This window comes from Paroedura picta, chromosome 1 (assembly GCF_049243985.1).
Source record: "Paroedura picta isolate Pp20150507F chromosome 1, Ppicta_v3.0, whole genome shotgun sequence".
Taxonomy (NCBI): domain Eukaryota; kingdom Metazoa; phylum Chordata; class Lepidosauria; order Squamata; family Gekkonidae; genus Paroedura; species Paroedura picta.
In genome coordinates, this window is record NC_135369.1 from 200768018 (window position 1) to 200794859 (window position 26842).

Genomic DNA, 26842 nt, shown 5'->3' on the forward strand with positions numbered 1-26842 from the left:
AGAGGAGACGATTGAGAGGGGATCTGATAACTATCTTCAAGTACTTAAAAGGGTGCCATATGGAGGATGGAGCAGAATTGTTCTCTCTTGCCCCGGAGAGACGGACGAGAACCATTCTGTCTAAACATCTGGAAGAGGTTCCTGACAGTCAGAGTCGTTTCTCAGTGGAATGGGTTTTCTCGGGAGATGGCGCATTCTACATCTTTGGAAATTTTTAAACAGGCTGGATAGCCATCTGACGAAAAGGCTGATTCTATGAAAGCTTAAGGGGGTGGCAGATTACAGTGGATGAGTAATTGGGATGTGCATGTCCTGCATAGTGCAGGGGGTTGGACAAGATGACCCAGGAGGTCTCTTCCAACTCTATGGGCCATTCCGCACCAGGATCTATGTAGCAAATTGGTTGCGGAACAAAAAAATGCCATTTTAAATAGTGGAATTCGTCATTATGCATACCTGCCTTTGTAGTGGAATCCAGTTGCATTTTTATTGTTTCCCACAGGTTTCCGGTCTCGGCAAAAATCGCTAGCCAGGAAGCGATATTTGCCGAGCTTTGTCCCGCCCTTGGCCATTAAGCAGCCAATGGGCGGCCGTTATCATGCTCCCAAAAAGCCCCTTTCCCTTTAAGGAAGGTTTAAAAAAAAAACACACACATGTTGCAACGAATCTGCGTTGATTCGTTGCAACAGAGAGACCCATCTAGCTAGCAGGTGGTGTTTGAGCTGCCGTTTCATCGTTGCCACGCTCCCCCCGAGTGAAAAAAAAATACCCCCCCCCCCGCACGGGCACGATTTTCGGCCAAAAATACAGTGAAAAATAAAGGGAAAATAAACCAGCAAATGGGGCTGTGTGTTGCTTCGTGCTTGGTGACTTAAAACAGCTCTGGGGAGAAAAAAAATGGCAATCGCTTCACCGGAAGATCAGAGGAGAGAGCTAGGGGGAGGGACTTTGCAGAAACCGCAATGGTAACGCACAGAACTTTCCCACTAGTGTTGCAGATTGGTTGCAAGAGTGTAGCGCTTTCCAGATGGTGAATCCACTTTTTGGGATTTCCCTGAAAGCGCTACAACGAAGCGCTTTTTGCGGATCGGTTTCAGGAGTGTTGCAGATTGTCAACGACGCTGCGCATAACAGCAAAACTGTAGCGATTTCAATTTGCAACCATTGTGCAATTTTGAACGAGTGCGGAATGGCCCTATGATTCTACCACACCTGGAGATTTGTAGCAGAGTAAGATTTGAATCCAGACCCTAGTCTGACATTCTGACCACCACCACTACCTTCTCTTGGATTTGGACCTTAAAAAGATGGCTCTCTGCCTTCTGAATGACCTCTTCTCTGCTTTCAAACCAACTTTCCCTCTCCCCGAATTGCTGCTCTGGTCAAGCTCTGAGCCCTCTGGGGATTCTCAAAAGCTGAAAAATTTTTCAGCGGTTGCTTAATGGTAAAAAGGTTGAGAAAGGTTTTTTGGGGGGTGAAGAGAGGAAGAGGGAGGGAGAAAAAAGCTTATCCAGGAATTGGCAACTGCTTGGAATCAGCAAGGCTGACCAAGGCTTGCATATCAGAAACAAGCCATTTTGTCACAAACATCAGAAGAGCCCAGCTGGATCAGAACAGTCTCTTCCAGCCTTCTGACTCACACAGTGGCCAACCAGTTCCTCTGGAGGGCCCTAACAATAGGGCAGTTTCCTTGGATGCCCTTGAGTTCTAGACATTTGGAAGAGGGAGAAAAGGTTCTCTTTGTCCACTCCCTCCAGCCCATGAATAATTTGATAAACCTCTACCATTCACCCTCCCCAATCCCTTTTCTAAACTGAAGTGTTCTAGATTCTGCAGCCTTTCCTCCTTGGAAGGGGTTGCAGCCCCTTGCAGCCCCTTCCTCTGTCATTTGTCCAGAACTGCCCTAACCTTTCAGAAATTTTGTGGCTCTCACCTGAGTGAAGTTCATGGTGAAAATGGCGTGGGATCGACTGCTGACGTCATTCATTCCCGTGGCAGCCGTTGTCCGATTGATGTTTCCTGCTTCTATGAGTTCTTCTACGTCACAGTAATTTTGCACTAAGTGTTTAGACAAATCTGATGGAGGAAAGAAAATAGAGGAGGATTACTTCACAGCCCAATAGAGTTCACTATCTATTGCCTTTATTTATTCTCTGCCTTCCTCCCTAGTGGGTACCCAAAGCAACTTACCCAAAACTCTCCTCCATTTTATCTTTACAACAACCCTGTGAGGAAGGTTAGGCAGAGTGCTTTTAACTGGCTCAGTGTCACTCAGAAAGCTTTTATGGCCAAGTGGATCTCTCTTCCCCTAGAGCAGGGGTAGTCAAACATCGGCCCTCCAGATGTCCATGGACTACAATTCCCAGGAGCCCCTGCCAGCATTCGCTGGCAGGGGCTCCTGGGAATTGTAGTCCATGGACATCTGGAGGGCCGATGTTTGACTACCCCTGATCTAGAGGCTCCCCGGCTGCTTAAAGCCTTTGGAACGTTGCCACCGGGTGCAAACCGCAAAATGGCTTCTTAGGGAGGCAGAGACAACCACAGAATGGCCACCCCAAGAAGCTGATAGGCCTGCAGATACAGATCCACAGGGGAAGCCCAAATACAGGAAATCAGAGGAATCATTTCTTTTTACAACACTGGCAAACAGGGGAGGCGGAACAAAACCAGGTGCTGCTAAATCTCTACAGCCACTCAGTTCTCTAATGTCTCATCAGAAGCCCAGTTGGATAGAAGTCCCACCTGGCCACACCCACTCCTAAAAACACTTGGCAGTCCCCAGGTAAAGTGTCAGCGGGCAGGGGTTTAGAAGTTTCTATTTCAGGGGGGGGGGAGGCGCAAGCCGAGCCAGAGGTCTGCTGGCATCATAGGGCAGAGCCAGTGACATCACAGGGAGAAGCCTACGGAGGTGGGGCCATGGAGGATGATTTAAGGAGGTATAACGTACAGAGTACTACTGGCTCTCATCTCACTTTAAACTCATCTCCTGTAAGGCAGTACAAGCATGTTTTGAGGCAATGCGGAACAGTGCCCATAAAACCCACCCTTCTGCCATCTAGGATTTGAGAGACTACCTTGCTTTCTTAGCACACTGCTTTAAAAGTCAACCTTAAAACATAGACATTCAAAGCAAGTGATGATTATTGTCATTATTAAAATCACATGACTCCGTTTATGGGAAATGACTGCATTGCAGTGCATAGTTAATTTCTGCCTTCTAGGTTCAGCTTGTGAAACATTTCACTTTGACAAATACTCTTCAAATAGCTGAAAAATAACTTTAACTTTTAATTAACAACACAAATTATTAATGTGGAACACATCTACTAGCACGTTCCCTAAAACGGAAATGGTAACAGACAAGACGCCCGTTGTCCTTGACGTACACAGGACCCAGACTGCATATGGCCCTGAAGGCAAGTACCAGTACCCCCAACTGGTAGCCAGTGCAGCTGCAGAAAGGTTGGGATAATGTGGATTCTCCATGATGTTCGGGTAAAGATGCGAGCAGCAGCTGCATTTTGGACCAGCTGTAATTTCCATTGCAGGGATAAAGGAAGGCCTGTGTAGAACAAATTACAGTATTCCAGCCTAGAGATGACTGTTGCACGGATCCCTCTAGCAAGATGTTCTGGGGACAAATAGGGTGCTAGTAGCTTGGCTTGACAGAGATGGGAAAATGCCAGTTGAGCTACTTTTGTGACTTGAGCTTCCAGGGCTAAGGAAGCATCAAAGATCATGCCGAAATTCCTGACCAATTGTGCAATTTTAAGTTGTACACCATTCAGGTTTGGGAGGCACGCTTCCTGGTCTGACCCTTTCTCACCTATCCAAAGGACCTCTGTCTCTGAGGAGTTGAGTTTCATGTGACTATCCTCAACCCATTCTGCTACAGCCTCCAGGCATCTGCCTGGTGAGCCAGCCATATAGAATAAACTTCAGACAATTGAGATCCACAAGATATGAACAAATTCACACATTTTTTATTGCAACATGCACATTTTGTCACAGTCACTCTTGATGTATTCCTTCTAGATGGTGAGAAGTTTCTTGTCTTTCCACAGTCAAACCAACCAGCTATGCCACACAGCCCAAAATAGATGCCTTTCCCTGGTTTCCTCTGGTGCGAAGCTATGGCATACATGGAGGGTTTTATTTCCTGCAGAGTGGGAGTTTTGCTGCTTTTGGCTATTTATACAGCGGCAGAGTAAATCCTTTGCCTCAGCTGCCATTGTAACCGAGTCCCTCTTATGACTTTGTCGAGCCCCTCAGCCCCCCCCCCCCAAAGTTTACACCCATGTTAGCGAGCAACATGGTGCCCACAGATACCACATTGAGGTCCCCTGTTCCAACCACTGCACAACGTTGTCTCTCTGAATATACTTGAAAAACTTCTCGATTTTACTATTGTACTATACCATGAAAGCCATAAGGAGACCTTAAGACCAACCATATTTATTTCAGTAGACATCTAAGTATATTAAATGTTCAAAAAGTTACTTTGGGCATACAAAGTTCACAATCTTCTAAATATGTTGTACTCTCAGGAGACTACAGCACACATCAGAAAAGGATGGATTAAGACAATTAAACTCTAATAAGCACTCTTCCATCACAGGAGCCTTTGATTTATAAGTCAGACTCAGCATTAATCTCAAATCAATTAGTAGAACACTTGCTAGAAGAAATCTTTAAATTTTCATCGCAACTGGGTACAAACTACACACAAATTAGCAGACCCAAACAGGGATCAAAGGCTTTTATAACTTCATTTACAACTACCTCCCATTTACAACCAAGACAAATTCTTTCAATTAAACATACACCTGGATAGACAATAAATCGACCATTGGTTACCTACTGAGAACGGTCCTTCTGCCCTGAGTAAGAAGGGCATCTGTGCTGGGTTATTCTCACCTGTTGCTAGGAAGGCAGGAGGCACATTTTTTCCCCTTCAGTTTCCTGGTGGGAATTGCTCTGGCTCCAGTCTGAGTCTTCCAAAAGCCTAATAAAGGAAGTACTCAACTAACAATAACTATTTACAGAACCGTATACATGAACAGAGATGAGTAACAAGGAAACAAGAGAAAGAACTGAAGGTTAGCCTTGTATTAGCTCTGTGTACAAGTGATTTTAAAGAGGTAACAAGTCTTAAACAAGGAATTACTACAACATGTCCAATAGGCTCCAGAACAAAATGGGAATGGACCAGATGCCCTCCTTACTCAGAAGAGAAGGATCCTTCTCGGTAGGTAACCAATGTTTTTTTCTGCCTTTGAGAGGAGGGCATCTGTGCTGAGACTTGAAAGAAAAGCACTTAAATCCTAAGCGGGTCCATAATCTTTGGATCCCAACATGTTGTAGCACCTTAGTACCAAGGGAGGTGGATTGCATCCGTAGGCATTCAGCCTGCAGTGACACACAAAGGCAGGCACAGAGGACCAAGTGGTGGTCCTGCAGACCTCCTCGACTGATGCTCAGTTGCAAAAGGTGGTGTTAGTGGCTGCACTTCCCAGGGAATGGGCTGTGATTCCTACTGGGACTGGGAGTTTCTGAGACTTATAGCCTTCTATTATGCAAGCTCTCAAACCCCACTGATTGCTGCTGTGGACATTTTGGAAACAGCGTTCATGGGACATGGATTGATGAACAGGTGCTTTGATCTCCAGATGTCCTGGGTTCTATTATGGCAAGTCCTGAGGGCCCGTCATACATCCAATTTATTCCACTCCCTCTCTTGGGAGGTCTGGAGTTGCATAAAATGGGAAGCATGAAATGATGAACTAATCTTTGGGGGAAAAGTTGGGTTGGTATGTAAAAACCTTGTCCTTGTGGATAGAGAGTACACCCAACTGAGAGATTCGCCTTCCCTTTCCTCTTCCCACAACAGACACCCTGTGAGGGAGGTGAGGCTGAGAGAGCCCTGATATTACTGATCAGTCAGAACAGCTTTATCAGTGCTGTGGGAAGCCCAAGATCACTCAGCTGGCTATATGTGGAGGAGCACAGAATTGAACCTGGCTCGCCAGATTAGAAGTCTGCACTCCTAACCAAGCCAGGTCTGGATAAGGAGAAGGTGTCACTATTGGGGCCCAGGGAGCTGGAGCAATCTTGAGCATCCCTCTGACTCACTGCCACAGAGCCAACAGTCTGGCCACTGGAAGGGTTTGGCTGAATTGCAGGGACACTCACCACTGCTGCAGCTGGCTCTTCCCACAGCTTTTTTTTTCACATTGCTTGGACTTCCCAGTTTTGGGCCTTTGCCACAGTTGGTACAGCCTTCCTAGAGGCATTGTCCACCAGAGAGGAAGTAGTCATTGGGTGTGTTTGGGGCCATACAAAAGAAGCAGCAAATGTCCGCTTTAAATGGCAGACAAAATGTGGCAGACAAAATGTGGCAAAGAACGGCATCTCTGAGGGTTGGAGAGAAATCTTTAAGAATTCCAAAAAATTAGCCAGCTATCAGCTCCTAGAGGACTGACAGAAAGGAAGAAATAGTAGCTAAGTGAATAAGAGAAAATTAAAGTAAAGAGAAAATGTAAGTAAAAAACACAAGCTAAGAGCTGCAGAGCTCTCTAGCCAACTGCTCTCCCTCAAAGCAGGAGGGAAAACTGGAGCTATTCCCACCAGAAACAGGAAACTGAAGGGGGGGAAAGTTTGCCTACTGCCTCCCTAGCATTAGGCAAGAATAACCGAGCACAGATGCCTCCTTCCTCTCAGAGGGAGAAGGAAACATTTGCTTACTTTGGTCTTACCTTCAACGTAAGGGCCTTCTTTCGGATGCTCACGAATCCGTAAGTTATTTGTTTTGGAAGATTTGCGCCTTAATAGGTCTCTGACACGTTCATTGTAAATTTCCAAATAACTACAACAAAGAAGCTTCACATCAGAAGGTCATCCAATTTTTTTTAAAGAATATTTTCAAATGGATCTCTCTTATGATTCAAACAATACACTTTTACAAGTCCAAGTTAGGGAAGGAATAAAAAATGAATGCCCAGTACATGAGGTTCAAAACTAGGGGTAGTCAAACTGCGGCCCTCCAGATGTCCATGGACTACAATTCCCAGGAGCCCCTGCCAGCATTCGCTGGCAGGGGCTCCTGGGAATTGTAGTCCATGGACATCTGGAGGGCCGCAGTTTGACTACCCCTGTTCAAAACCCACTGAGATTTGCGTGCCAAAAAAGTTATAGCGGGTGGGCCTTAAGGTGGCCATATAGGTGAGTTTGCATTAACTTCAGTTTCAGCAAAGAACCCCATGCACCTTTTTTGTTACATTCTTTCCTAAAGTGATTTCTTCATCCAAAGAGTCTGCTTATTGGGAATTTGGCTGGGCGCTGATCCAAGGATGGATCTAAGCCCATGTGTTCATGCTCTCTTTTCCCTGCACAGAGTTTGTGTGCAGCTTCTTTGGGCTGCTACAACACGAGAAATCAAGAAACTCACTCTGGATCCAAAATGGTTCTGGAATACTGACTTAAACCATTTATTCACCAACATTCTACCTTACGGAGCTCAAGGCATATGTAGGCATACATAAAACCAAATACATTAAAACATAAAAATCAAAAACATAAGCCACGGCTGCTAGCAAACTCAACCAAATGTGGTCCTAAATAAAACCATCTTTAGCTGGCTCCTGAAGGTGAAAAGCCTCCCTGGGGTGGCTGTTCCATAACTGTGGGGCTGCTGCTGAACCAGCTGCCTCTTGTGTATCACCAAACAAGCCTCTATGATTGATGAGGCAGTGGTCCCTGTAAACTTGATTCCTGTGCCTCTACCTGTGCAGAGTTGGAATATGCAAGATCTGAAGTGTGCATGACTCAACAGCATACAGGCAATATCCTACAGGGGCATCAGGAGAAATGTATAGTTAGCATATTTAGATCAGTAACTTCCAGGTATTTTTCAAATAATCTCTTCCAGTGTCCTGATTGGCTGAGTTGGAGACTTCCTGCTCCTCTGAATACACTTCCTTCCTGACTGCCTCCACAACAGTTAGTCAGTAAAACTGTTAGGACTATCTCTTTCCTTTCTTCTTTACAAAGTTGTTTCTCTTCTCAACAAAGCTATTTATTCTTTAGGCAGCTGGTACTTCACACCTCTTTTGCACTCTGCCAATGTGTTGGAGGAAGAGACGACTCAGTCTTGTGAACCACTGGACGACCCATCTGATCAACACCAAGACGGCAAAAACCAGGCAGGCCTTGGCTGCTGATCACTAAACGTACCTGACCTCTGTGCGGAAAGAGGCTTCGTTCCATCTCGTTTTCTCATTGATTCGGTTAAACAGCCCTTCACAAATACGAGGTATTAAACCAACGTCCCCCTATAAAGAGATAAACAATGGTACATATTGGGTCATACAGCACAGAACATCAAAGTGAGGGGATCACTGACACAGGTAACATTTAAAAGGTAAGATATTTGTGGCTATTGAGTGGCCAGAAAAAATTGTATTCATAAAATTAGCAAACGATAACTTAGGTAGGACTGTTTCACATTTCCAATACAGAAGTAAAGCTTTATCCCTGAGTGGTGACATTAGTTACATTTTACTCTGTATGTAATTTGAGGAAGCCACCACATACATATACGTTAGCAACCAAAGGATAGTCATGGAGCCTACCTTTAATTCTGAAAATCCATACCTTTATCTAAGCTAAGCAAAATAATGCCTTGCAAAAATAGAAATTTGAAACTATTTCATTCTGTATGGAATTAAAATGTTCCTTTTGACAATTCAGATCATGCCAAACAGGCAGGCAGGCAGGCAGAGTTGGATGGATGGATGGAGGGATGGAGGGAGGGAGGGAGGGAGGGAGGCGGATGGATGGATGGATGGATGGAGGGAGGGAGGGAGGGAGGGGGATGGATGGATGGATGAATTGATGGATGGAGGGAGGGAGGCGGATGGATGGATGGAGGGAGGGAGGTGGATGGATGGATGGAGGGAGGGAGGGAGGGAGGGAGGGGGATGGATGGATGAATGGATGGATGGAGGTGGATGGAGGGAGGGAGGGAGGGAGGGAGGGAGGGAGGGAGGGAGGGAGGGAGGGAGGGGATGGATGGAGGGAGGGAGGGAGGGAGGGAGGCGGATGGATGGATGGATGGATGGATGGAGAGAGGGAGGGAGGCGGATGGATGGATGGAGGGAGGCAGGCAGATGGATGGATGGATGGATGGATGAATGGAGGGAGGGAGGCAGATGGATGGATGGAGGGAGGGAGGGAGGGAGGCGGATGGATGGATGGAGGGAGGGAGGGAGGGAGGGAGGCAGATGGATGGATGGATGGATGGAGGGAGGGAGGGAGGCGGATGGAGGGATGGAGGGAGGGAGGCGGGTGGATGGATGGATGGATGGAGGGAGGGAGGCGGATGGATGGATGACAAGGGAAGCAGACGGACAGGTGACAGACAGGCAGAAAGATGGGTGGTTGGATGCAGTAGTATAATTGGAATCTGAAAATTGACATACGGCATTTCCCATCATCGTGTAAGACTTCCCAGATCCAGTCTGTCCATATGCAAAAATACAAGCATTATAACCTTCAAAAGCAGATTTTAGGACGTCAGTGCCAAGATCATTGAAAACCTGTGAAGGTGGAAAAGAAACAGATTAAAAGAGGTCTAGGAATGTTTCTAGCAATAAGAGCCTCTTGTGGCGCAGAGTGGTAAGGCAGCCGCCTGAAAGCTTTGCCCATGAGGCTGAGAGTTCAATCCCAGCAGCCAGCTCAAGGTTGACTCAGCCTTCCATCCTTCCGAGGTCGGTAAAATGAGTACCCAGCTTGCTGGGGGGTAAACGGTAATGACTGGGGAAGGCACTGGCAAACCACCCCGTATTGAGTCTGCCAAGAAAACGCTAGAGGGCGTCTCCCCAAGGGTCAGACATGACTCGGTGCTTGCACAGGGGATACCTTTACCTAGCAATGTTTCATGGCATAAGTAAATTAAAACGTAACTTTTAATTTGCCCTCTTTAGCAGAAGCTCACACCTGATATAATACAATAGCCTTCCACTAACAACGCTAACTCAGTATTTACTAAAGAGGATCAGTTACAAAGTTTAAGAATTGGAGGTCCCTACGGCTTACCATTTCCTGTGATGCATAGTTTGGACTTTTAGCATCAGCTGAGAAGTAGGAAAAATCATAGGTAAACGTTTTGATCCGTTCTCTTCCAATATCTCCAGTTCCTCCTTCTGGTATCTAATGATGAAAAGTTTGGAAAATTTATCTCAGGATCCCATTTTATGTTATATACAAATATACAAATAAGTCTTTCCTCTTTTTTGTATGAAATAAATGAGATGTAAAACTGTGACTAATACCATTAACGGAAACCTGGAGGTCCTTCCCTGGTTTAACCGATGTCCCTGTGTATTTGTTACACACTGCTGAAAATGCATAATTCCTTTCCCTGTAAGTAAAAATGGACCACCCAGGGGCCCTTAATCTTTATAACCTGCAGGCTCCTCTGGAATTCTGACAAAGGGTGATAGGTGCAGCCACAAAATGGTTGCCATAGGACAGGGGTAGTCAAACTGCGGCCCTCCAGATGTCCATGGACTACAATTCCCAGGAGCCCCCTGCCAGCATTTGCTGGCAGGGGGCTCCTGGGAATTGTAGTCCATGGACATCTGGAGGGCCGCAGTTTGACTACCCCTGCCATAGGAGGTGGAGCCAGCCACAAGGCATAGTGGCCTTCCTTCATAGAGGCCTTGTCTCTTGGCTCTGGAATTCAGAAAATTAGTGCCTCTGAATGTGGAGGTTCCCCTCAGTCACCATGGCTAGTAGTCAGTGATAGGCTTATCCACCATGAATCTAACTCCCTTTCACAGCTGTTTATCCCTGTGGCTTTCATTCTTTGGCAACGCATTCCACATTTGAATCACTCTCTCTATTAAGTAGGATTTCCTTTTTTCCGTCCTGAACGTGCTGTCCACCAGCTTCACTGGATGCCCTTGAGTTCTAGTCTTTTGGGAAGATTAAGAAAATGTTATCGTTTAATAAACCTCCATCATGTCCCCCCTTAACTCTCTCTTTCCTAAACTGAAAAGTCCCGGACTCTTCAGTCTCTGCTCCAACCTCCTCGTCATCTTGGTCGCCCTCCTCTGTAATTTTTCCACAAAGCAATCTGGCATGGGGAAATATTTGCTGGGGGGGGATACAAATATTTGTTGTAGGGGGGATACAAGACACTTTTTCTGGTTCACTACTGAAGAGGTTTACCGATCCTGATACCCCTAAGCTTCACATTCTAACAATAACATACCGGTCTGGCAGGAAATTAGACACGTCAAAAATTAAAAAAATCATTTCCAAGATGGCTGAAACGCTCACCTTCATATTTGTAATTGATGTTTTATTTTTCTCCATGGAAATAATAAATTTAGCACAAAGATCCTTTTCCCTGTAAAAAAAAATAATGTATTATAAGAGATTATGAATATTATTAAACAACTGGTGTTTGTAGGCAGTAAATGTGTATTTCTTCAAGTATAATAAACCTTTGTTTGATTTTTCACAGCAGCCTCATTTCCCATCCAACTTTCCAGTGTTCATTTCAAATATTTCAGTTACCTTTTTATCCCATTTGCTCTTCCTCAAGAGATTTAAGACCGCATACATTCACAGAATCACAGAATCATAGAGTTGGAAGGGGCCATACAGGCCATCTAGTCCAACCACCTGCTCAACGCAGGATCAGCCCAAACATTACTTCCCAGCCCAACATTACTTCCTTCTCCTCCATCTAAGCCTCCTGATACACCTGTAAGGGAGGTAGGCTTGACAGATCTGCTTGGAGGGGGAGAGCTCAGTGAAGAATCCACTCTCAAAAGCAGCCATTTTCTCCAAGGGAACTGATCTTTGTGGTGAAGATCAGTTCTTATTCCAGAACTCCAAGCCCCACTTGAAGATTAGGCAGGCTGAGAGGGACAGTGACTTGCCCAAGGTAGGGCTGCCAAATCTGGGATGGAAAATCCCTAGAGATTTGGAGATGGAGAAATAAAACTTATACTGACAAAGTTCTGAAATGCAAACAACAAAGCTATTGGGGAAGGGCAGAGTAAAAATCCCTTAATAAATACATTAGAAAATGTCAATGATACCAGCTTGGAATTAATTTCTCATTCTAAAAACATTCCATCTTTCAAACTCATCAGACATATGGCCATGTAGCGGACAAGCTAATTTTCATAGATGAACACATTCTACTGAATTCTCTGATCAATTCTCTTTCTTTGGGATCAGATCCTTCTTCCAGTTCTGAGCAAAAAGCCTTGCAGATGTTATGGAATGAAGAACAAATTCACAAATCCCTTGAGAAGGGAATTCTCCATGATTTAACCTAAGAAACCTTCCAGGAACATGGCCGCTTTAGAGATAACTGTAGCAATCATATTCCAGAATTCAGCAGTTGTGCTGCTCCCCCACCAGATAGGAATAAAATTGGCACGGATAGCTCCACCTATCCACCAAGTGGTTACATTTAAATGGCTGGCAACCATTTCAGCGATCCCTTTCATGCCCCTTCCTTTAGGCAAACTGTGACGGATCCCTATAGCTAGGAGCTTAAAGGGGACCTGGGAATCCCTAGTGGGAGGGGCACTCCTGAAGGAGAAGGAGGAGGGGCCTTGGAAGGCTGGGGGGGGGAGTATAAAAGGGCAGTGGATCAGAGTGGGAGAAGTCAGAGAGAGGGAGGCCTTGTCTCTGGAGAGGAAGTTTGGCAGAAGAGAGAGCATACAGGAGATCCTCTGGGCCAAACAAGGCCATGTGTCTCAGGGACACAGGGGAATGTGGCAGCCTCCGTATTCACAGGCCATGTGGGCTATTTGTGGGCTTAATGATAGCCCAGGGTTGATTCTGCACTTACTTTGATTATTGTGGATCCTGCTGAACTCAGATAGATTTGAACTCGGGTCTTCCTCTGCCCCCCCCCCACCCACCCACTGAAACAAAAAAGTATTCTGCACGTGATTAGGGAAACTCAGAAGGGGAAGAACCAAGCGCAGCAGGAGCCTCTTTCTTTTCTTGAAGGGGGGGGGGGGGAGGATTGGAGACAGCAATAAATCCAAGAGGAAAATCTCTGCCGAGAGAGGTTAGGGCTTCTGGAGCCTCTGCTGAGAGAAGTTAGGGCTTCCTCTTTAAGGGAAACCTTGCAGCCTGGGAACAAGGAAGCCTTTGAAATGACGCCCTGGCCAATTAGGTCTTTTCTACAGCATTGGAGGCTTGAGGTGGCAAGTTGTTTCGGGGAAAGCAGAGAGCTGCACCTTTACTCATGCCAATTTTTAAAATATCGAGGGTTATATCCACTCCAGGATATCGCAAGGGAAAAGTAGGGTCACTCCAGATCAATCATGCTTGTTGCAGAGGGAAAATTTAAATCAACCCAAATCAAAATGGAAATGGCATTTTACAGTAAAGTCCAGAAAATACACAATGGATGCAAAATTTCTACACACGAATCTCCAATTTTGACACAGTTATTTCCTTGTTTATGTTTTCCCCTCTGAATTAAATCCAAACAAATGGTAACCATATAAACTAAGCTGGTTATTCTTGTTTAGGCCTTGAATCTGTTAAACATTTTCAATATGCTGCATGCTGATTTGCCGCTCGCCCTCTACCTTCACATGAGACCAGCTGGGAAACCTTGGCCCAGTCCCAGTTTTCTCAGAGCTCTCTCAGCCCTAACTACCTCACAGGGTATCTGTGTAGGGCAGGGGTAGTCAAACTGTGGCCCTCCAGATGTCCATGGACTACAATTCCCAGGAGCCCCTGCCAGCGTTCGCTGGCAGGGGCTCCTGGGAATTGTAGTCCATGGACATCTGGAGGGCCGCAGTTTGACTACCCTTGGTGTAGGGAGAGGAAGGGGAGGCTGCTTTGGGACTCAGTAATAAAAAACAGGATACAAAAATAACAGCTAAAGCTAGAGCCAGCTAATTTAGAAAAGGGAGAGCAAGGCTGACAAACTCCCCAAAGCTGAAGCAGTCCAGGCCCACTATCATTCACGTGACACTGTGGTGAAACTAGAGTCCTTTGCCTCACGGCTAGTTAGACTAAAGAACTCAGCTTCTAGAACTCGAATGCCACAGGTTCCAACTGCATTGCGACAGCAGTGCCCAAGGCAGAAGGGTGATGACCGTGCCAGGGGGGCAGTGCATTCAGAGAAGGGGGGAAACGGGAGAGGTATCAGCAAGGAGCTGCTCTGGCAACAAAGCTGCTCTAGCACCAGTGGGTGGGGCCTCCTGCCTAACATGACTTCTGATTGGCCTCTGGAGATCTAACGGGCTATGCAGATTCAAATAACTTTGATAAGAGAGCTGCCATCACCACAGTGCTGCTTTTATTCTCTCTCCAGTTTATTCCTTGAATTACTCCACTTCTCTCCTGTACGTGAGCTTCCTCTTGGGAGTGTGTGCCTCCCAAACCAGCCATTTTGAGATCAGCTCCACCTCCCATGGCAGCCATTTTGGGGATGCACCCATAACATTGTGTTAGAATTCCAAGGTGCCCCACAAGCTCAACGAGGTTGGGGACGTAAGAATGGCCCCACCCAGGCCAACACTTTGTCACACTGAAGCCCAACCCCAGAGGCCATCGAGAGGTCCAGCAGTGGGGCCAGAACTCCAAAAGCCCTCCCACTGTTGCCCCCCAAGCACCAAGAAGACAGAGGGTCATTGCCCCAGACATGAGAACATAAGTCATGCTGAATCAGTCCAGTGACTCATCCAATTCAACACTCTGCATCACACAGCGGTCAAAATCCAGGCTCCACCAGGAGGACCACCAGGAGGGCCCAAACTCTAAAAGCCCTCTGACTATTGCTCCCAAAGCACTAAGAACTAGGAGCCACTGAACTATTAAGATGCTAAGGGGAAGGATATAACAGAAAGTAGGCTGACTGGGATGAGGAGCAGATATTTTGGCCCATATAACACACCCCAATATAAGAATCATTGTAACAGGACAAAATATAAAATCCAGGAATATCACGCTTAATTTGGGGGGGGAGGGGATCATTCCAACAAGTACATGCATGCACACACAAAAAAAAATGTACAACTGGATAAGTTTCACACACAATATACAACTGGGTAAGTCTGCAAAAACTTTAGGTTCCAATAAGCAGCTTATCCTGGCAAATGTTTGTAATTCAGTTTGGGGGAGGGAGGAGTAGAGGAAACTGAACTGGACACTGTACCTGCACAGCCAGTTTGGCTGGTCCTTATTTGAGACTTCAGGAAGCAGGCCATTTTTCAATAGAACATGAATTAATCAAGCTACCTTGCATTCCATTAAACACGCACTAACACAGTGGACAAAGAGGGAGATGGCACATACTGACAAATAGGAAAGTTAAGGGGAGATAATCCCAATCTTTTGATAGCCCCAGGAAAAAAAAATGGAGCCTGGCAGAGGACAGGCCATGGCTCAGTGGTAGAGCATCTGCTTGCATGCAAAAGGGGCCAGAAGGTGCCTCTCCCCATAGAAGCAGTGGTAGCGTATTCCATTAGCCCCCTCTCCCTTCCTCCTCTTTTTCTTTTCCCTCCCCTCTAGAGATGGTTAAGGTTGGCTAAATTGGGACGAGTTTTTTTTCCGCTGGATCCTCTTATTGTTAGTTTTATGCGAGATTGTTTTATTGTTACAGGATTTTATTGGGGTTTTAATGAATTGTAAACGGCCACGAGCCCTTGGGAAGTGGCGGGAAATAAATAAATGGGTAGATAGGTAGGTAGATAGGTAGATAAATAAATAGATAAATAAATAAATGCATACATACCATACATACATACATAAAGGTCCTGGTCCAAACTCTTGGCATCCACAGTTAAAAGGATCAAGCCACAGATGGTGAAAGATCTCCTGAAACCATGTTCCCAGGCACCACAGACAACAGTGACCTGGACAGGCTAACACTGGAGTCAGGTGTGGCCAAACTATGACTCTCCAGATGTCCATGGACTACAATTCCCATGAGCCTGTGCATGGACATCTTGGGAGCCACAGTTTGGCCACTCCTACTATTTACTTACTACATTTCTATCTTGCCCTATTTTCAAAAACCTCAGGGCCACCTATACGGGTTCCCTTCATTCCTTCAACCTTCCCAACCAAGTGAGGTGTAATAGGTTGGCTGAGAGTCCATGACTGGTCCAAAATCACTTGGAAGTTGACCAGACCAGCATGTGACTGTGGAAGAGCAAGAATTTAAACTTGAGTCTCCCAGATCCAAGATCAACATTCTACCCACTAGAGTAGACCAACCTGGTTTCAAGTGTGTTTTGAAACCCTGGGACGACAGCAAAAACCAGCCCCACATTCATCCAAAATAAATGTATAAATGTATATATTTATGCCTGTAGACTTTCACACACACTAAATAATGCAATTTCAATCCATATTCAATGCACTTTGCAAATGGATTTTATTGTGAGAAATGGCAAAATCTACTTACAAATGGTCACTGATATGAATGGAAACTGCATTATTTAGCATGTATGAAAGCACCCATTAGATATCATGAGTGTTTTACTAATATCCTTATGATTGATAAACACAAGACAAGAGAAACCTTAGCTAGTAGTTCTCAGTCCAGTACTCAACTGAAATGAAACCCTGAGCATGGTAGAAGTTCAGAGCAGCAGCCTCCAGTCTGGAGAGGCAGGTTTGATTTTCCACTCCTCCTTATGCTGCCAGCTGGGTGACCTTGGGCCAGACACAGTTCTCTCAGAAAACCCCACCTGCCTAACAGGGTGTCTGTGTGGGGAGAAAACAGGAAGGCAATTATAAGCAGCTTTGAGACTCCTTCACGTAGTGAGAAGCAGGTATAAAAACCAACTCTTCTTTATTGCACAGAAGCATTACCAATATTATAATCACACCCTCGTTCAAATGAGAATTTCTTCTCTTCCAGAACTTGTTTCAATGCCACCAAAACCAGCAAAAACCCCTTCTTTGCATATATTAAGAGACATCATGGCTTCAGGAACATATCTCAGATCCACTGGAATAGGAAAAACTGAATTTCTGCAATGGCCAAAGTTGTTGATTTTCAAGGAAACTGTCAAAGTTAAGGATCTGTGAAGGACAGGCACCGGCCCAACAAACCAAAATTAACCAACCCTTTCCAAAAGACAAAGAGCTGCCCCATTGGTTTTGTGGTACCTGAGAAACCATTTGTGCTTGCATGAACAGTCAGTGGACCGCGTAAGAGTCCATCATGATAAACAGGTGCCATGAGTTTTGTGTCTGCAAAGAAGCAGATGACTTCAGAGGTCACAAGACTGGTCCCAGGATCCACTTTGTATTCAGGGAGAGGGAACGCAATCAAGGTTGCTTTTATATCTAAAAATAGCGAGTGTGTTCAGTTCAAGTTACAGGCCTCATCACCGTATCTCTCAAAGGACAAGGCAGATTTGGAAAGAGTACAGAGGAGAATAATCAAGATGATGAGGGGGTTGGAGCTCCTTCTCTAGGAGGAAAGATTGAAGAGGCTGGGACTTTTCCGTTGAGAAAACGGAAGACTAAGGCAGGACATGATATACAGGTTTATAAAATTATACATGGGGTGGAGGGAGTTGATACCTTCCTTGGCAGCCAAGTATCTTCATAAAAATAGACATGGCCATGGTTATGGCGACCTGATCGGCTGTGCAGATTTTTTCTTCTTCTAAACCAGGGGTAGTCAAAACTGCGGCCCTCCAGATGTCCATGGACTACAATTCCCAGAAGCCCCTGCCAGCGAATGCTGGCAGGGGCTTCTGGGAATTGTAGTCCATGGACATCTGGAGGGCCGCAGTTTGACTACCCCTGTTCTAAACACTGCTTTGGCAGCAGCTGCCAACACAACACAAGGATCTCTAGTGGGACTGAAGAAAAGCTACGGCACCATGTTGTGCTTACTCTGCCTCCTTCAGCGGGCATTTTGCAGTGGCCGCTTTGTGACTGGGCCTACATGAAACCCAAAGGTGCCAACAAACTTTCCAAAAAGCCTGGGACCCCCAACAGAAAGCAATGCATTCTAAGAGGCATCTCACAACATTTTCTGATTTCTGTGCTACGTCCAAAAGTACATCACAGTAACCCTAAGCCCCAGAGAAAGCTGATGCATGTTACTGTCTCCAAGGATAGCGTTACACTAAAGATGTGGAGGCATCTGTGCCTTCTTCAGAAGACATACATCGTAAAAATGAGCTTATTCAACATTCCCTTTTCTAGGCAACCAAGACAGGAAAGAGATAGTAGTTTTAAAGCAGTCCCCAGTATGTTGCCCGTGGGTACCATGAAACCTACCAACACCTTTCCTGGTGCCCATCAGGTGTTTTTAGAAAGTAGGTGGGTCTAGCAAGGTTTCTGATTGGCTCTGCAGATGATTTGGCAGCCGCTACAACAAAAGGATCTTCTGTGTATAACTGAAGGTAAGCTGCAGCAGCCATTTTGTGGTAGCCATTCTGTTGCTTTGCCCATCACACTGTGTAAGAATCCCAAGGCTGCCTGAAGGCTCAAAATGGTCGGAGACCCAGGTTTAAGAGACACAACATTCACAATATGGCTGCTATGGGAGGTAGAGCCAAACACATTCCTATGTAAAGAAGCAGGCAGCAAGAGGACCAATATGTATATGTATATACATACACACACACACACACATATATAGTGAGAAAGACTCAGAATGAAACCAACCCAGTGGTTATTTTCATCTGCTCAGCCAGTCAGACCTCCAGTGGCCAACTCCTCCTGGGGAGAAGTCCCTTCTGACCTCAACCATTTTGAAAAATACTTGGCAGGTGGCAGGAAAGGTATTGGCAAGCACCATGACACCCACAGGCACCATTCTGGGGAATTCAGGACTAGCATCCGGGAGACCCAGGAATCTCAGTGGGTGACCCTGAGCCAATCTCTTCTCTCTCTCCCTCTCTCTCTCTCTCTCTCAGCTCAATCTGCCTCAAAGGATGTTTGTGAAGATAAACAAGGGAAGGAGAAGACAATATTGTAAGAGGCTCAGGGTCCCTTACTGGTGAGAAAGGGGGGAAGGGGGAGGTTGTAAACAAATAAACAGGCTCTGATCCCATCATTTCCAGAACAAAGTGAAGGACTGAGAATTCTCCCACTATCTCGGTTCCCAGGGCAGTTTTTGCAAAGTCAACCCACTTAAGTCTTTGACTCAAACCATTCATCTGGCTCTTTAAGTGTCTCTTCTTCTGCTTCCTTCAGTCTTAACAAGCATAATCATTTATTCTAATCCATCATTTGCATGCATTCTGTGACCCACATGTGGGAGTTTTTGTTTCTAGATCGTTGCTTTAAGACAGGGGTAGTCAAACTATCTTCTTTCTCTCACAAGTCCTTAGGGCCCAGCTTTCACATTGACAGAGGAAAAACTACTGCTTTGAGCATTTGGATCTTTGTTGCCACTGAAATGTCTTTGTCCTTCAAAATCTTTCCCGAGTTTGTAAAAGCCTTTCTTCCTGGGATTAGCCTTCTCTTCACTTCTCCAGCACATGGTTCATCTGGGTCAGTTCTGAATCCCAAGAATATATTATATACATTAGGCCCACTCCCTTTCCCACCCCTGGTCGTCAATCAAATCGCTTCTTCCCGCCCCTGGCCGTCAATCAAATGGAACAGCCAATGGGCTGTTGTGTTCATGCTCCTGAAAAGCCCCTTTCCCTTTAAGAACTGTTTTTTTTTTAACCAAACACACCCGTTGCCAAGAATATGCGTTCAATCATTGCATCGGAAAGTCCTTTTTGCTTGCTTAGGAGCTGGCGATTAATCGTTTACACGCTCCTCAAGTAGAAAAAAAAATCCCCCCCCCCCACGGGCGCGATTTGTGGCCAAAATTACCGGCAGTGCCGAACAGGGGGCTGTGTTGTGCTTGGGAACTTAGCGAGCTTTGTTTTACTTTAAATCACTTCTGTGGAGGGACTTTAGCCAGAGAAGCCTTGCTTGTTCGTTGCTTTTGCAGGTCTAAGGGGGAAAAAATGGCGATCGCTTCTCCGGAAGTTCGGGGCAAGAGCGGGGGAGGGACTTTCTTTCTACCGCTACATTGAGAACACACATGTCTTTTGCTGGTTTGTTGCAGCTTGTACGCAGAAGTGTAGCAGTTTTTTCAGGGGGAATCCAGGTCCATTCCGCACAGTGTTAATGTAGCCGAAGTACTGCCATTGTGTAACGCTATATATTTCTCGTTATTCACAAGGTCGTACACAATCAGCAACACTCCTGCAACATTCCCGCAAAATTCGCTTCGTTGTAGCGATTTTCGGGGAATCCACAAAAGTCCACAAAAGTGGATTCCCCCTTAAAAAAACGCTAGTCTCTTGAGAACAACCTGCAACACATCCGAAAAAGACATGTGCGCTCACAATGTAGCGGTAGAAAGAATGTCCCTCCCTAATCTCTTGCACCCACGCTTCCGGTGTAGCGATCGCCATTTTTTCCCCTTAAACCAGCAAAAGCAACAATAAGCATTGCTTCATTGGCTGAAATCACTCAACAAGCAAGTGTCTGTAAAGTTTCCAAGCATAATACAGCCCACCCCCCCCCTTTGACACCGCCCATAATTTCAGCCAGGAATAGCGGGGGGGATTTCTTTTTTCTTTGAGAGCGTGCAAATGATTAAGCGATTAAGCACCAGCTCCTACACCAGCGGAAAAGGTCTCTCTGATACCTGGAAGTAATGAATATGCATTGCTACTGGTGTTTTCGAGTTTTTAAAAAAGAGTTCTTAAAGGTAAACACGAACACAACAGTTAATTGGCTGTTCTGGTTGATTGACAGCCAGGGGCAGGAGGAAGTGCGGAAAAATATTGCCTCCTCTGTTGCAATTTCGGTGAGACCAGAAACTTGTGTGGTACAAGAGCCACGCTAGTGGGAGAGCCTTTTTTCGATAGAAACAGCTGTGTGCGTTACCGCGACCTGCCGCTTTTGCCTGCAGCGCTTTTCCCTTTGTGCGGAAATGCCCCCACTTTTCCCAATTCCCCGAAAAGCACTACAACAAAATGCTTTTTGCGGGAGTGTTGCAGGAGTGTTGCAGATTGTGTGCGACGTCATGCGGAACGTTCAATTTGTAGCATTTACCAAAGGTAAGACTGCTGCTACATTTAAGTCATGCGGAATGGCCCTGACTTTTGAGCAGAAGTCCTGTTTAAGTCAGAGCAAGTGAGCCTGCCAAGGCTCAGAACCCTGAGTGTTTACGGCAGAGCGGAAGGATATGGCTCTGGATACGGCCAGTTAGCCACTTCTTTGAGCCAAGGAGGAAGGAAAAATTTCTCTGCCTGCACCCTCCAGAGTTGAGCTCTGTCACCAACAGGACTCCTGCTGAACTTATTCCAGTCTTATTTGGAAGAGGAGCAACAAAGAGCTCGCAGAAGTTGGCTATCTCAAAGAGGTCTCCTTCATTATCACCTGGAGGTTAATTTAGTTCACCCCCAGTGAATAAGAAAGCCCGAGGAAAGTGCAGACTCCAATGCAATTTGGTTTTTTATGGCGCTATGCAAGTTAAGCTTTGTCCTGCTGAGTCACCAAGGTGTGATCAATTCCATCAAGTCGCACACTGCCATTCTCAACTTGTGGTCAGTTTAGGGATGCCAACTCTGGATTTGGAAATTCCTGGAGATTTGGGCATGAAGCCCAGGTTACGGCAGGGACTTCAGCATGGTTATAATGCCAAAGACCAGTCTTTTCTTACAGGACCTCCCCTGTACAGTAGCGAACACTCCAGAAAATAGAGTTCAAATGAGAACAAGATACAATTCAGAAGTGCAGAGTTCCACATCTGGGTCACAAAAATGAGCAGCAGGCATAGTGGGTTGGAGATGCACTTGTGGGTAGCAGTCTGTGTGAATGAGAGCTTGGGGTACTTTTGAACAGTAAGCTAAATATAAGCAGACAGTGTGATGAGGCGGTAAAGAAGAGGAATGCCATCTTGGGCTGTATCAACAGGGGCATCACATCTAGATCACAAGATGTCATAGTCCCGCTGTATACTGCATTGGTCAGACCCCACGTGGAGTCCTGTGTGCAGTTCTGGAGGCCTTGCTTCAAAAAGGACGTGGACAAAATTGAGAGGGTTCAGAAGAGAGCGACGCTTATGATCCAGGGCTTTGGATCAAGACTTATGCGGAAAGGCTGAAGGACTTGGGAATGTTCAGCCTGGAGGAGGGTGAGAGGGGACGATCGCTTTCTTTATTTGAAAGGTTATCACTTAGAGGAGAGCAGCAGAGGATAATACCAGCAGTAATGTGTTTAATCTACATGAACAATGATACTGGCTAGATATCAGGAAAAAATGTTTACAGAGTAGTTCAACAGTGGAAGACTGGTGGTATTTAAGCAGGGCTGGACAGATACCTATATGGATCCTTCCATGATTCTATGCCCAACTTCCCACTTCCACCACCTGTTACACACTAGCACAGGGACAGCATACAGAAGTGGCCAAACTGTGCCTCTCCAGCACTCCATGGACTACAATGATCATAAGCCCCTTCCTGCACGTGCTGGCAGCAGCTCATGGTCATTATAGTTTACGAACAGCTGGAGAGCCACAGTTTGGCCACCTCTGGCATATAGGGACAGAATGCACAGCCTCTGTCCTCCATCAATGAAGGAAATGGCCCATTGTTTACAGGCCAGATGAACCCTTGATGAGCCAGCTCCAGTCTATAGGCATATATTTGATATCCATGTCATAGATTCTACCATCTAAAGCAGATTTTTTTCCCCAAGGGAAACTGATCTCTGCAATCTAGCAGTCAGATGTAATTCCTGGAAACTGGCAACCCTATGTCAGTTTTAAGTGGTCATTCTGGGGCAAACAAACAGCATCCAGACTATAAGAGAGGTATAAGGGTGCAAAGAGTAAAATGAAAAATGAGTCCTTCGTATGGACTGCAGCAGTACCTTTCCCATTTCCTGGGACCCTAAGTTCTCAGGAGGATAATCCATATTTTAACTAGGCACTTTAAAAATAAGCTTCACCCTGAAGTGTTTAAGATGCCATGGGACTCATGCTCAATTTTGCTCCAACTGTCTAGCACACTCTTGCAGAAAAAGAGTGCACTTCGTGGACTATTTCTTTGAGGTGGAGAACTCCGTGTTCCACTGAAACTTGCTTTTAAAAGTGCAGTTCCATGGGAAGCAGAACACAAATTTATATGCTCTGAATTAATACCACAAACACATCCGTCAGCTGTACAAAGTGTAGCTCTATAGTTTGCAGGACTTTAAGAGATCAGATGGACGTCAGCACCACTTTGTCAAGAACAAATCATGTCAGACTAACCTTATCTCTTTTTTTCGAGAAAGTTACTACCTTGCTGGATCAGGGGAATGCTGGAGATATAGTTTATCTTGATTTCAGTAAAGCTTCTGATAAGGTTCCACATGATATTCCTGTTGACAAGCTGGTAAAATGCTGTATGGATCATAGTACTGTGAGGTGGATTGATAACTGATTGAGAGATTGTACCCAAAGGGTGCTTGTTAATGGTTCAGCATCCTCTTGAAGAGGAGAAACAAGTGGAGTGCCTCAGGGATCTGTCCTGGGACCTGTGTTGTTCAACATATACACCAGTGATTTCAATGAAGGAAGAGAAGAGGCGCTTATTAAATTTACTAAACTGGGAGGGGTAGCAAACACAGCAAAAGGCAGAATCAGGATACAGGATGATCTTGACAGGCTGGAAAACTGGGTTAAAATGAATTTCAATAGTGAAAACTGTAAAGTTCTGCATTTAGGTGGGAAAAATCAAATGCTTCACTATAGGATGGGGAAGACCTGTCTTGGCAGCGGTATGTGCAAAAAAGAACTAGAAATCTTAGAAGACTGGGGCCAGCAGTGCGACTCCGCGGCTAAAAATGCAAATGGGATTTTGGGCTCTATCCAAATAAGTATAGTGTCCAGATCATGGGAGGTGCTCTGGTAAGACCTCACTTGGAGCAGTGTTCAGTTTTGGGTACCACGACTGATGAAGAATGTAGACAAACCGGAGGGCAGAGAACAATGTCCAGAGGGCAATGAAAATGCTGAGGGGTTTGAAGACCAAGATGTATGCAGAAAGGTTGAGGGAGCTTGGAGAGGGTTGGACTAGATGACCCTCGAGGCCCCCTTCCAACTCTACGATCCACACTAACAAACCCAGGTCTTCTAACCTGCTATTGACTCCAAGCGAGCAGGGACGAAGACAACCAGCCTGATTCCTGCCCGGGTCTCAAAGGGCCCGGCCTCCTCCTGCCCCCGGCCGCCAACACCCGGGCGGGGGATTCCTGGAGGAGGAAGCTCAGCGGGGTGCGGGGCCACGCAGCCCCCCCTGCCAAGCGGCCATTGTCTCCAGGGGGGGCTGTTCTGTCGCCCGCAGGTGAGCGAGGATCCCACGGGATCCCACCTGGCACCCCTCACAGAGCCCTCCCGGGAGACCTCCCGCCCGCTCCGCCTGGAGGATGGCAACCTTCTCCCGCGCCGCGGACCCAGAGCGGAGGGGCTCTCTAGCCGGGGGGTCCCGGCAGCGCTGCCCGCTCTTCTCACCTGCGGTCCAGAGGCCTGACGCGAACGGCCACCTTCACCGAGGCCATGGCGACCGACCGACCTCCCTCCGCCCGGCGACGCGGAGCCGCCCGGAGCGGGACGCGCCTACAGGTGCGGGCGAGGGACAAACCGGCGCGGAACGCGCTGCAGCCGCGCCCGCCTCCCCCTTGCCCGGCTTCGACCGCGCCGCTCTCCGGAGAAGAGCGCCTGCGCACGCGCGCTCCGCCTGCTCCAAGCGGCAGCCCAGACGAGCCTAGTGCTGCTGAGCGGGGAGCTGGTCTGGCCGCGTCACTGGAGGTGTCCTACGGTGCCAACCTCCCGGGGGGGGATGGAGACCTCCTGCAAGGACAGGCTGTTCCCACGCCTGGAAAAGAGCCAGAGGCCGACAGCAGCGCCGCACCGACTAACAGGATTTGTTAGGCGCTTTGGGGGGGCTCTTCTTATAATCCCCCCCAGGGGTAGTCAAACTGCGGCCCTCCAGATGTCCATGGACTACAATTCCCAGGAGCCCCTGCCAGCATGGCAGGGGGCTCCTGGGAATTGTAGTCCATGGACATCTGGAGGGCCGCAGTTTGACTCCCCCTGATCCCGCCACTCTGCAAGATGCACGCCTAGCTGCATCGGAAGAAGCGGGCAGGAACCCACAAAAGCTCTCCCTGCCACACATGGGGTTAGTCTCGAAGGTGCTCCTGGACTAACATGGTGACCGGTCTTAAACTGCACTCCGGACAATCTGGCCTCCCCCGACAATCAGGGCTGCCAGCCTCCAGGTCACCCGCTGTGATAATTGATCTCCAGCCAGCGGAGATTCTCCCTTTTCCTGGAGAAAATGCTGCTTTTTTGGGGGGGGGGGCCTCTACAGCGCTGCACCTGGCAGAGCTCCCTCTGCAAGCCCCGAAATCTACAGGTACTTCCCAATCTAGAGATTTTGGGGGTGGAGCCTGGGGGAGAGGGCACCTCTGCAGGCTAGAATACCATAATGCAGGGTAGACAAATTGTGGCTCTCCAGATGTCTGTGGACTACAGTTCCCATCAGCCTCTGCCAGTGCACGCTGGTAGGGGCTCACGGGAATTGTAGTCCACGGACTTTTGGAGAACCACAGTTTGGCCACCCCTGAGTCTACCCTCCAAACCGCTGTTTATTCCAGAGGAACTTATCTTGGTCTTTTGGAGCTCAATCATTATAATGGAGGCTGAAAACTGAGGTCCTTCTCCAGGCTCGACCCCAAAATCTCCAGGGACTTCACAACGTTAGTCCTGCAACTTGTGGTAGTGTGCAGGACGGAAGGCGTATTCTTTTCACCATTCAGGAGGTCAGAAGTATTGACAGGTGAGAAGCTGGAGCTTCTGTAACTGAATTCACAGTTGCCAACTCCTGGTTGGGAAAATCCTGGAGATTTGGGGACAGCTGCTGGGAAGGGTTGACGCCATCCATTGAGAGTGTGATGCCATAGAGCTCAGATGCTGGAGCTGACCCTTTATCCAGGGGAACTGATCTCTCTCCTCTGGAAATCACTCATAATCCTGGGAGAACTCCAGGCCCCACCTGGAGACTGGCAACTTTACATGCAGTCCAATCCTATGCATGTTGCCTCAGACTGAGAGGTTTACTTCCAGACACACTGGAGGAGGGAGCTACAAAACTAAATATTTTATTCAAAACATTTGTATAACTCCTACTGATAACCCAGTGGGTTGGGCAGAATTATGGTGGGTGCAAATAGGAGGGAGGCTCAGGGAGAGGGCCCTTGGGAAGTGGCGGATCAGGGTCGACCTTTTTAGCAAAGGGCCTGGCTGATAATGAGCCCAAGGAAACAGCCCTGGACTGAAAGGACAGAGCCAAATAAGAAGCTGTATCAAACCTGATTGCTCACCCCCAAACAGCGGCCGTCAACCTTGATCACAGGAAGCCCCGTTCTGAGGTAGAGGTTTGAGGGTGACTTTTCTGTTCCCTCCAGATAATGTCACTGCCACCTTTCTAAGATTAATCTTCTCAGGTTCATGATAAATCAGCAAAGAGGCTCTTATTCAGAACTGGCTTTGAAGACACAGTCCCCTGGTGCATCAGTCCTGCTCCAAATATATCCTTGTCTTTGATCTCCCCCAAACTCTTTGAGCAAGGAATCCAGATCACTCCATCAGCTGAGCTGCTCTGCGTCTCAGCAGCGTCATTCCCAAAGAGCTCGATTTGCGGCATTAGGAAGCCAATTCTTCTTTTCCTCCTAAGGTTAATACAGTAGCCATGATATCACCAATAGGCCTTTGAATGCCTTCCTTGCTAGAATAATTCTGGACCCCTTCACA

The 26842-nt window shown here is 46.8% G+C and overlaps 1 protein-coding gene across 2 annotated transcripts in view; it reads right to left on the bottom strand.

Annotated features, from left to right (window-relative positions):
- Positions 1-24712, bottom strand: part of KIF16B (kinesin family member 16B) — a 185175-nt gene extending 160463 nt beyond the window's left edge. For both annotated transcript variants that reach the window (XM_077316503.1, XM_077316492.1), the window contains exons 1-7: positions 24539-24712; positions 11344-11413; positions 10096-10209; positions 9480-9596; positions 8233-8330; positions 6756-6865; positions 1934-2076 (exon numbers count right to left, since the gene is read on the bottom strand). In XM_077316503.1, the coding sequence (XP_077172618.1) occupies positions 1934-2076; positions 6756-6865; positions 8233-8330; positions 9480-9596; positions 10096-10209; positions 11344-11413; positions 24539-24585 (699 nt within the window). In that variant the 5' untranslated portion in view covers positions 24586-24712. The remainder of the gene's footprint in view (positions 1-1933; positions 2077-6755; positions 6866-8232; positions 8331-9479; positions 9597-10095; positions 10210-11343; positions 11414-24538) is intronic.
- Positions 24713-26842: the final 2130 nt, after the last annotated feature.